At 36.1% G+C, this 12,839-nt stretch overlaps 1 protein-coding gene across 1 annotated transcript; it reads right to left on the reverse strand.

Annotated features, from left to right (window-relative positions):
* Positions 1-245: 245 nt before the first annotated feature.
* On the reverse strand, positions 246-12,126 carry LOC113232314. Its single transcript, XM_026466991.1, has 3 exons — positions 11,983-12,126; positions 5,544-5,749; positions 246-888 (listed from the first exon to the last, which is right to left on the reverse strand). The coding sequence occupies exons 1-3, from the start codon at positions 12,035-12,037 to the stop codon at positions 751-753; spliced, it is 399 nt and encodes a 132-aa protein (XP_026322776.1). The 5' UTR covers positions 12,038-12,126; the 3' UTR covers positions 246-750.
* Between the last annotated feature and the right edge of the window lie 713 nt (positions 12,127-12,839).

The following is a 12,839-nucleotide window of genomic DNA, read 5'->3' on the forward strand; positions in this document are numbered from 1 at the left end:
ATTTTTTTTTATAACATCAAGTGACGGGAGTGACAAGTCGTGCACCTGATAGTAAGCTACACGCCTGTCCATAACAGTTACTGTGCCGCTCAGAGCTTTAAATTGCAAAGATCCGAGTGGCACTACCACTGCGCCCGTCACTCTGAGACATAAGTTGACAACGTGCCTGTAATTTCACCAGCACCTTTACCCTTCAAAACCGGAACACAGTAATGCTGATATTACTGCTTGGCGGCAGGAATAGGTAAGGTGGCAGTAATAACCTGGACGAACTCTTTCACAAGCAGCTCTACTGCTAAAAATAATAATTCTCCCAGATATTACTGTCGTATAAAAATAAAATTAAATAGATATTTCTAAACGTTGGTAGTTCTGTGCGGTAACAAGAGAAAGTGGGGGTCGTCGAGAAGGACACTAGCATGTTTTAATTTACTACCAAATATAAGTGTAAAAAGTGACAGACAGTACAACAAAATCTTTAAAGTTTTGGTAAATTGATTATGTTTTGTAAAAAATCATGGAACAAATGTTGTTGTTTGTGATGTTTGTAATATAGTTGCTGCGAGGTTATTAAGCCCCCGTCTAAAGTACATCACAGTATCAGTATTTGAGTTAATCTTAAATATTATAGCGTTGATACTCCAACTAAACCGAGACGTATGTCATTAAGAAATCTTCAAAATAACTTTAACATCACATCAATCTAAATTAGACCAACGAAATACCTTGACTAGGGTGAACTTGGTTAAGCTAGAACCTCAGTAATGCAGCAATGAACAACATGAGAGCTGTAGCACCTGCAGGGATGGAAGCCGAGTTGCATCCGTCTACCAGACAAGAGCAGACCTCCTGTCGACCTCCAAATCCGGAGCGCTGGTAACAGCGATCCTGTCAAGTTAAATACAAAAGATAAGTCACATACAAATGTCAAATTGACACCATGTATGGGAAACCAATTGTGGTAGTTGTAGTAGTACTATTTCTGCCGCCAAGCAGTAATGTCAGCATTACTGTGTTCCGGTTTTGAAGCGTAAGGGTGCTGGTGAAATTACAGGCACATGGGACTTGTCAACTTATGTCTCAGCGTGACGGGCGCAGTGTCAATACCCCTTAGATCTTTGCGATTTAAAGGCTCTGAGTGGCACTACAATTGTTATTAACAGGCATCTAGCTTGCCACCAGACGCACGGCATGTTCGTCCTGCCACTTGATATAAAATATAGAAGAAATAATCTCAGTACAGAGTATTAAAAACACCGACCTCAAAAGTACGTGTTAAGTTTTATTGAAATATCCCCTAGTTCGCCACTATATAGGACTTGACACAGGAGGTAATAAAAATCGGTTCTCACTACTCAAAGTATATTGAGAGAGAAAAACGCTTTGAATTGGCGAATAGCAAAATCAACCATTAAAATAATTGCTCCTTATAGTAAAATTTAGGCGCTATTTATAAAAATGAATCTTCACGCGTGAACAGTCACCCTTAAAGGTGAATGATTTTCTTCAAAATGAAATGGGACAGAGGTACACTCTTTCCAACAAAAAAATAATCATGAAAATTGATTCTCAAATACCGGAGTTATCGCGTAACATACATACAAAAAAACATACAGCCGAATACAAAACATCCTCCTTTTTTTGAAGTCGGTTAAAAATAAAGTCCCATTTAATTTTGAACAAAATCGTCCATCTCTGAGGGTAGCTGTTCATGCGTGAAGATTCATTTGTATAAATAGCGCCTAAATTTTATTATATGGAGCAATTATTTTAATGGTTGATTTTGCTATTCTCCAATTCAAGGCGTTTTTCTCTCTCAATATACTTTGAGTAGTGAGAACCGATTTTTATTACCTCCTGTGTCAAGTCCTATATAGTGGCGAACTAGGGGATATTTCAATAAAACTTAACACGTACTTTTGAGGTCGGTGTTTTTAATACTCTGTACTGAGATTATTTCTTCTATATTTTATATCAAGTGGCAGGACGAACATGCCGTGCGTCTGGTGGCAAGCTAGATGCCTGTTAATAACAATTGTAGTGTTAATAACCTGTTAATAACCGATTTTTATTATCTCCTGTGTCAAGTCCCGTATAGTGGCGAACTAGGGGACGAATCCGGGTTTGCGCACTTTCCGGTAACCGATTTCAATAAGACTTGGTAATTATATGTAATTCCACGTACTTTTATGGTCGGTTTTTTTAGTACTATGTACTGAGATTAACATTAATTTGTTTTCACACTACACACACTTATAACTGTATGTGTATATTGCAAAGATTATGTAAGTATTTATTCAATAAGAGTACACACTGCAATAACACTATACACACTTATGACATAAGTATTTACGTAGTTTATTTTATTTTCTGTTTCGGGACGCCTACGTCCGTCACTCACTTGGTTAGGGCCCATTGAAAACCAGCGTCACAACGTAGTCGTGGTTGTGAGTTTAGCTGGATGGGATCCTATTGTACACGCCACAGCCGCACACATGTCAGTATATATATATATATATATATATATATATATATATATAGTATTATGTAACTTGTTTAAATGTTTTTACTCTGTTTTTTGTGTTATTTCTGTTCTAGTTACATTATTCTATTTTTTGTGTTTTGTTTATAATGTGGCAGTACTATAAATGGTTTCTATTTATATTTCAAAAAAATACAGTTAGGCCGGCTTGGTTTACTACAGCCCAAGAAATTCTCCCTATAGTAAATACGTTTATAGAATATGTAGTAACGTGATGTCGACGTGCACACTGCATACTTAAGCAAACAAAGTGCCAGTTTTTGGCATTGTTAATTAAAAGCTTGTAATGGAATTTAAGGGGCGTGGCAAACGGCTAGTTTCGATAGTAAAGTGAAAGGAAGAAAATTATTTTACAAATTATAAAAAAAGGAAAAATTAAAGCTGTTTATTATTATTCTTGTCTATAATTTATCACTGATTTTTAAAGAGGTTTTTATTAAAAAAATGTCAGTGAAGCCACGAACCCAAAAATTTACTCGTTAGTACTAAGATCGTTGAGGGGGATATGACTACTTGAAAATCCTACTGGACCCACTAAAAAAAAACTATTGTTTACAATGCAAGAATGCATTAAGGAAATCTCTTATTATTTTAAATAAAGTCTGGATTTTGTACAATTTTATTAATTTATTTTCATGCAAGACGAATGCGTTCCTATATTTTAGGACGTTCGGTAATTTCGATAAATGTGTTCGGAATAACGTTTTTAGTCTTTGCTGGTCGAGAAGCTCGAGTAATCGTACGGGTGTGACGTCATTTCGGTTAGGTTTCGAATACGACAGTTTGACGTTCTATTAGGGTGTTGTGAATAAAAATGAAAAGAAATCGGTCGACAATTAAATTATCGAAAGGTTCTCAATAGACTCCCTGGGTAGATAAGTGTCAAGAAAGGTGTTAAACAAACTTAACCTTTAACCCGTGACCCGTAAAGTTAATTTTGGTATGGCTTCCTTATTATCTTTAACTGATGAATGATGTTTTAAGAAACTTTTTAAGCCAATTGATCTTTAACCTGTACTTATTTAAGTACAGAATACAAATTTCTTCCATAACCCAGGAATTTCTTTAACACTTTTATATAGTGTGCGTAAGAAGGCTCTCAGAACCAAAAAACATCCATCGCGTTCTAATAATCACTACATTGTTTACTCAATTCTTCAGGTAAAGTTTCACAAGTCGTGCGCCTGATTGTAAGCTACCCGCCTGTTCATAACAGTTGTAGTGCCATTCAGAGCTTTAAAACTTAAAGATCTGAGAGGCCGATCAGTGGGTAGGTAGTTAATAAAATATTATCATTGGTATGTAACGATAATATTCTATTAATCTATTATATTACATAAATCTATTATTATTATAATCATTAGTCTTCTCAGCTTGTTAGCTGGTTTGAACCACATTTACGGACCTAAGTCAAGTAAATCCAGTATGGCGTGTATCTACGAGTATGTGGTGGGTGTGTAATAAGATCCTACTTCGTCCTCTTCCATCTGCATGAACTTTCTGACGATGCGGCATGTATATTACAGCTTTTTGCAAGGTTATGTAGAGACTTTCTTTACGCCCTAATAATTTAAGGCTATGGAGAAGATGGTTAGGAATAATGCCTGTTGTGGAAAGAATATTATTATTATTATTATTATATCGATTTTAGACTCTCGCCTCTTCCAAGGCCTAAAAGATTATTATTATTTTGTTCTCCAATAGGCATTGGACAACATAATAATTATAATAATAGCACTTAATTCGGCATTGGTGAAAACCAGCTATGCCTAATGGTAATTAGACGGAGGCGAATAATGTCCATTGAACACATCGACTTACAATTATATGGACGTCGGGTCCGCGCTAAAAAGTGTCCGAACTTATAGGGTGTTAAAATCGTATACAGAGCGTCATTCACGCTTTAATCTTCGTTTGTTCGACAGACAGCGAAGCAAGCAAAATTAGACAGTACTGCGATGACATTACAATTTAAATTCAACGTTTTAGCTTTTTCATATTCCTTTACATGTCACTACGTTTAAATAGGTTGACTTGGGACATTTTTTTCGTGGTTTTTGTATTAGACCCGTCGTCCATTTATTTGTAAGTCAATGATTGAACAGGAACATGATCTACTACGTCGGATGGAGATATTTCATGAAGATATTGTAAGACTAAGAACTCTTACCACGACAAGGAGCAGCAGAGCTCCTCGTGAAAGAGTTGATCCAGGGAAGGTAGTATCTTACTTTTTTCTGCCACAAAGCAGTAATGTGAGCATTACTGCGTTCCGATTGAAGGGTTAGAGTTTTGGTGAAATTACAGCCGTATGGGACTTGTCAACTCGTGTCTCAAGGTGAAGGGTGTAGTGGCAGTGAACCTCAAATCTTTGAGTTTGAAAGCTTTGAGTGGCACTTATGACAGAGTTCGTCTCGGAAAGTAATGCCTCTTTACCTGATTCTTCCACCAAGTAGTAATATTACTGTGTTCCAATTTTAAAGGGTAAGGGTCCTGATGAAACTACAGGCATATGAACATGAGACTTGGCGACTTTATGTCTCAGGGTCACGACGGGCGCAGCTGCAGACGCCCAGGGGATCTTTGCGATATAAAACTCTAAGTGGTACGGCAATTCTGCCCTCAGAACGAAAAAAGACACAACTGCTGTATAAAGTACGCATAGTTGTGCCTTTTTTTTCTAACGAGGGCAGAATTGTTATGGATAATAATAACGCACACACTCAACATAAGCCCCGTACAAAAGAAACCTTGTGTCGCAGGTGCCATGGACACACACATAGACAACAAATGACACCCAAACTCACGAGAGAAATAAATGTAGGCCATATAAACATTTCTCTCGGCCCTGGGATCAAACCTGGGACCTCTGCGTGGCAGTCTGGCGAGTCGCTTACCATCAGCCCCACGACTTGTTCATCCCGTCACTTGATGTCTAAAAAAAAGGGATCGAGGAAGACAGTTTTGACAGTATTTGTCTTGCATGTTCCAAAGTTCTCACCTTATAGCTGCTCTCGTCCCACCCACAGCCTCTTATGACACGGCTGTCTGGCGGCATGCCGTTCATCTCGAACTCCACGACCTGGCTGATCTTGCGACACATCGTGTCCTTGGGCCCGCATGGCAGCCGGAGGGAATCAGGCAGCTTGTCCATTAGACATCGCGAGTCATTGTGGCTGTTGCACTGGTAACATGTTATCGCTAGACCTGTGGACAAATAAGACAACAAAGACGGTTTCTTTATGTTGAAACTAGCAAACAGTGGAACGCAGCATGTGTTGGTAATTAGCTTGTAGGCATCGAAGTTCCTGTGGGCGCTGGATTTCTGAATTGGTTCTGGGGGTCGATTCAGAACTTTACGATAACTCAGTTGTCGACCGATTCGATACGGTATCGATTGATAACTTTCTTTTCATTTTTATACACAGCACCCGAATCGAACGTCAAATTGTTGTATTCGAAACCGAACCGAAATGACGTCACACCCGTACGATTACTCGAACTTATCGACCGGCAAAGGCTACAAACGTTATTCAGAACACAGATATCGAATGAAAGTTACCGAACGTCCTTGTTTACAAAGCAAGAATTAATACAGAAATTTCTTATTATTTTAAATAAAGTCTGGATTTTGCACAAATTAATTTATTTATTTTAAAGCATTCCTATATTTTAGACCTTTAAAGTCTTACAAATGTATATAAAAGGACTATCATTTTTCTTATAATCTAATTCACCGACTAACTCCGTAGACGCTGTTGGATAACGATATCGTATCCGAATCCGAATAGAACGTTTAACTGAATATCGATGAGTTCTGAATCGGGGTTCTGGTCTGGGTGTTCTGGGTAATGCCCCGAAGTTAATTCCGTTGCTCTGGTATTTTACAGTACAGGTAATTCCCAAGTTTCAGACAAGTTTTTGTAGCCGTAGAGCACCTTGTGCAAATGTTCGTCCAGTGTAGTAAGTACTGCCAGTTTACCTTATATCTGCCGCCAAGCAATAATGTGAGTATAGTAATACTGACATTATACATTCGCAGCGTTCCTGTTTTGAAGGGTAAGGGTGCTGAAGAACTTACAGGTACATGGGACTTGTCAAATTATGCTTCAGGGCAACGGGCGCAGTGGCATTGCTCCTCGGATCTTTGCTCATTGCCAAGAAGACAAAGTGTGTTAAATTTGAATTACCTAATGTAAATCGACCAGTCCAATCACACAAATAAATGGAGAAAAGTTAGACCTTTTTAATGAAGCTGTCTTTTTGGGAGTGACTTTAGATAGTAAACTTCCATACGCAGTCCGTAGAATACATAAGCTTACCGATGTCGCTAAAGCTAGACTAGTTTACTATAGTTACTTCCATAGTATAACGTCCTTCGGGATTCTCATGTGGGGCAAAGCGGCAGATACACAAACCATAGGTATTTGTGTTACAAAAACGAGCGATTTGTTCTGTGTACTGTTTAGGTTCTCGGGTTTCTCTCAGAGAAAAGTTTAAGGAGACTGGTATCATGACTGTGACATCGCAGTACATTTACTCAAATGTTTTGTATGCCCGTAGAAATATACAAAATTTCATTAAGGAAGAAGATATCCATAATATTAACCTTAGAACTAAGTCCAAACTCACGGTACCACGATTTCTTCTAAAGTCAACAATAAGGTTCAGGGGCATATATTAAGATTATCATTTCCTAAATTTAAAACTAATATTAAAAGTATTTTAATTGAAAAGCCATATTACAAAACTGAAGGGTATATTTTAGATAAAGATCTATGGAAAGACAACAAGAGTCTAGATTCCACACAATTATGATTCAAAGTGTATTCCATAGCGTTTTGATTGATTGCAAAAAGCAATACCTAGAGTTTCTTGCTCGTTCTTCTCAGGGAAGTCAGCACAGTAAACCAGCAGTAGTTTAAAAATGACATTTTGTGTGTAAAAATTTTACCTATGGATTAAATGAATACCTATTTAAATTTGACGTTGCGGTTTAAAGTTCTGAGCGGTACTGCTACTTTCGTCCCGCCACTTGGTATATATTTGTTTTTACCTTAAATTGACGTGACGTACAAGTCATGCGTTTGATGGTAAGTGCCACGCCTGTCCATAACAGTTACAGTACCACTCAGAGCTTTAAATCGCACTGAGAACATATATATTCTATATTAACTTAACACAAAAAATCACAAGGAATAATTCTAGTAGTATTATATAAGTAGTTTTATTTTTTTTATATATATATAAATTAGGTTTTATTCATATAATTCAGGTTTTTTTTGAAATGCGGTAGCACCCTCTGGACAGCATCAATTCCCTCAATTGCTTCCGAGGCCTCTACCTACCCTAAGACTTTCAGCGCCCACTGAGGGGCGGTAGGTATCACTTTGGGAAACTATGATCTACACACACTATTCTTTGCCCAATATTTGACACGTGCTTGTTCAAGCGACAATGTCCCTAGATAGCATTCTGATGCCATTCCTTGTAATGATGTCACATCTGCAAAATTACAACTTTTCGGGAAAGAAATGCGCTTCATGCATGCGCTGCGCCAGTCGCCAACTGAGCTACAGAACCAGCAGATCTTAGGCTGATTACCAGTCATCGGAATTGAGGGAGTTAAATTAGGCACTTAAAATATGAACGATTTCTTAAAATGGATATAACCATTTCATTATCAAAGCGTTTAAGGGGGTATTTACTCGACATGAATTACATCGCGCTCACCCCGTGCGGCCGCCGCGCGGTCGAAGAGCGGAGTCCGTGTTGCCGTGCGACCGCGTGCGTCTAACTGTCATGGCGAAATACGCTCTATTTGTTTAGCGCTTCAATTTAAATTAATAAAATTTATACGGGGTTACATATATAAAAATACTAGCAACCTCCCAGAACTGTATGACTAACATTATAAACAACAATTTTTGTTCCATGACGGGACGAACAAGTCGTGCACCTGATGGTAAGCTACACGCCTGTCCATAACAGTTACAGTGCCACTTAGAGCTTTAAATTGGAAAGTAATTTGACAAGTCCCAGGTGCCTGTAATTCCACAAGGAGCTCCACTTCTACTAAATACATGTATGTATAAGTATTATTGTGTGCATTTCATGTGATAAGAGCGCTCCTGGGGCTTTGATTATACCAAGCGAACGACAGGCTGTCACATTGATTCAAGTCGTTGATCACTAAGCCGTTCTCTCTTATTCAACAAGCAATTCCATTCATATCAGCATTAGCACATTGTCCACAAATACAGGCACCTTGTATAGCGTCATAACGCCCTGGTTCTGGGCCAAGCTATAAATATTTATAGGAGAAACTTTACAGCTCGACTGTGGATTTCATAAATTTATTTCCGTGTATTTAGGTGTTTAAGTAATAAAGAAGTATTTATTACTATTTAAAAAAAATGTATTTTTTTAACTTAAATTTAATTTTCATGAATATACGGTGACACTGTCAAATTCCTAGTTTTTTAATTAACATTTATTATAAGTAAAGATATCATTTTCATCATTAATTATCATATCACTTAAAATAATTATGTACTGTGACGTTGTGAAATTCCTAGATTTTTAATTAAAATAACAGTAAATAAAGATATCATTGTCATAATTAATTAATTAATATTATTAAAAAAAGAGTTTATTTCGACAACACAATTTTGTCATCAAAATGTAGCAACTCACTAAATGTGTATAATCTCTAATTGAAATTTCGAATATAGTAGACAGCATATTATATAAGACATCAATTTAACAAAAAAAAAAACACCCTATTACATCGTAGTGTATTTAAGGTAAACCGTAAAAAAAGGTCTGTAATAAAACAAAATAAAAAAGTAAAATATTAATGCAACCACAACAATTAATACCTGCTCCCAAACTCAGGCATTCCTATATGTACGATTAAGGTTATAAGTACCAGAGCGACGGAGTTACAGAACAATAACGAAATTCGCCCCCACGTGACCGATTTAGAAATGTTCATTACCTAGCATCTCTAATAAATAAATAACGTACACCCTAAAAACCCTGTGTCGCGGGTGCCATGGACACACACATAGACAACCAAAAATTACACCCAAACTCATGAGATAAATAAATGTAGGCCATACAAATATTTCGAATCTGGTACCTCTGCGTGGCAGTCGGCATGGTAACCGTTCGGCCACGGAGGCAGTTAATGATTAATAATAATTTTTATCAATAAAAAATATATCGATTCATAAAAAACAAGATATTTTAGAGGTCATAGTGACGTTTAGACACATAGGTGGCAGTATTTGGAAATCGAATAAATTTTTGTCCCCTTGCACAGTTAACATTTTCATCTAAATTTAGTTATAATATATTCGAGATAAGAAAAAAAATCTAATCCACCAAATTTTTTGCAATCATCTATCTCAATAATTAGTTGTTAGATATAAAGAGTGCTTAAAAAGCACAACTGACATCAATATTCTACCAATAAAAGTAATATTTGATGTTTATTAAATGAAAAGTACTGATATCAAAGAATTTTACTTAGTAATGTACGGAATTGTGCCCTTATTACCTTAGTACCTAGTTCAATATTACATTAATTACTTCATAAATAACATTAAAAAGGCACAATTGACTATAACTATGCCCTTTAGTTCAGTTATAAGTCAATTATTAGAAGTTGTATTTAAATTAGTTATGCCTTTATATGCTGTAGTATTTTCTTAATATTTTTTTCTATTTATTTAAAATGTAACGAAAGAGTAATGTAACGAAAGAGTAATGTAAAGAGTAGGTAATGGTTATTTAAAATATCATGAAAGTTTCTGTATAAGATATGTGTTATGTATTTTTAATATCGAAAATATACTTTAACTATTCTTGAAAACGCAGAAAATCTTTAAACTCATTTGCGCAGGTGCGCAAAACTTAACTGCCTCCGTGGCCGAACGGTTACCATGCCGGACTGCCACGCAGAGGTCCCAGGTTCGATTCCCGGGTCGGGAGAAATAGTTGTATGGCCTACAATTATTTATCTCGTGAGTTTGGGTGTAATTTGTGGTTGTCTATGTGTGTGTCCATGGCACCCGTGACACAGGGTTTCCCTAGTGCGGGGCTATGTTGAGTGTGTGCGTTATTAAAAAAAAAATTATCACTGAATTTCGAATTTGTTGTACTTTTTTTCGAAAACATGAAAGAAAGCCGTACTACATAATTTTACTAGAGTTTACTAATGGTAGATCCGTCAATGCTCCCCAGAATGTACATATATACTATGTAATGTAAACTAACTCAAAGTAGATATGTGTCTAGACGATATGTGAGCCATAAATCCATTACTTTAGATATTGACCTAAGTGGTTGTCGTCGTAAGAACTGGGCACCTGTTTACCAGAATTCAACAAACAATAACGTTGATACAAATAATGTATTCTGAAAAATAATAATCATGTACTAAAATAAACAAGAAGACGAGAATTTTTACTATAGACATAGTATGAAATCGCAAAAATATCACATCTAATATTAAAGAGTAAAAGGAATGATACGACACTCAGATTCCTGCCGTCCACTAACCAATACGCAGCTAAGTGAGTGACAAATGGTCAAATAACCGTTTTAAATAGCAAAAAATAGAGCACACAATTCTCTTTCAAAAAAATTAGAATTAGTTAACATGTACGACTTATCGGAATCGGAACTTACCCACATATATAACTATGCATAGCTGAAATATGATTAAACAATTTAAAAGTGGGTTATGGTTATATCTCAAAAAATTATTTTATCACTTGTCGCGTTTTAGTCAACTGACGGCAGTTTCGTACCCTTGGCAGAAAAGAGCTATATATGATCATTAGTGGTCACATATTCGGATGGTTTTATACTTAAACTTTTCCCGTGAATACTGTCGAAATATGGAAGCGAATTATTCCTAAATTAAAACTCCCCACTCCATTGCAATCAAATATACCGAACTATATAAAAAATGAAAAAAAAAAAACGAAAATATTTCAAAACCTACTTAAAACATGCCGTCTGAAAAATGCGTTTTATAAATTAAATCACTTTTTTATTGACAATGATATACGAAATCTAAATTGAATATTATTTGACACTGTATATATGTGATGATATTATTGTCATTATTTTGACCCATAGTAAAAAAATGTAATAAATAGTATGCTCTCTCTAACATTGCAGTGCCCCAACGAGGTGCTATTTCTAAGGCACAAAATTATGTATTTAAACCTAAGACAACCGTGTGGCAATGCAACGATTATGAAGGTGAATAATATGTATATTATATGCATAATTTTTTCCTGTTCCCAAATAGTTTTATATTTCAATTTTGATAAAAATATTTATACCTTTAGTTTTACATTTTTTTATTAGTTGTATATTTTTTTGGTTCCGAAAGATTGAATGGAATAAGAAAAAGCACAAACCTTGGTGTAGGAAACTGCACAAGACTGCCAACAAGCAAATTATTACGGCGGCCATTTGGATTATTTCTTCCGACCAGTTAAACCAAAACCTAGAGTCGAACTAGCTCACAGAGGTTCCTTCTAGCCGGAGGCCGTCGTTCGACTGGCTGACAGCTAAAAACTGTATAGTTATATCTACAATCTAGGAACTCACGTCATTATCCAATTGCAGCAATTCCTTGACAAATTGGTGCCAGGATGTGGTGTGAAATTTACGTAATTTGTTAACAGTGTGTTATGTGGGCAGGGATCTTGCAAGATATTTTGTTTTTACGTAAAATTCCTTACCGAAGTGAAGCTGCCATTTTTATTTTTTTTGTTTTCATAGTTGTAAAATATTGCGGGTAAACTTTTACAGTTAAATATTTTTACACTAGTTTGTTGTACTTAACACATACCAGCGACTGTTGCCTCAACGTGACTACCACTTTACCAACTGAGTTACAGACAATATGAGCTTGTTGCGGATATTTGTATTGAGTTTTAACGGCTTTTTTGCCGCCACCTGCGAGAATTTATAATGAACAATTCATCACTCAGCCAGGTACCTTTACGGCTACCATTACCCTATTATCCTAGTTCACAGATTGAATTTCAAAATTTGTGCTAGGCAATTTATTATTTATATATTTATTAAATTATTCCGAACAACAATATTTTTCAACGTTTATTGTAAACTGTAAATGTGATTTACAAAGAGTGATCGTTAGAGTTTCTTGTTCTACACAAAGGAATCTGCCTTAGGAAGGAATATCATAATAGGGATGCTGTTGAAGTTACAGGCACATGGGACTCGTCAACTTATGTCATATCATAAC

Source organism: Hyposmocoma kahamanoa, unplaced genomic scaffold, assembly GCF_003589595.1.
Source record: "Hyposmocoma kahamanoa isolate Upper Pololo Valley unplaced genomic scaffold, ASM358959v1 68, whole genome shotgun sequence".
Classification (NCBI taxonomy): Eukaryota; Metazoa; Arthropoda; class Insecta; order Lepidoptera; family Cosmopterigidae; genus Hyposmocoma; species Hyposmocoma kahamanoa.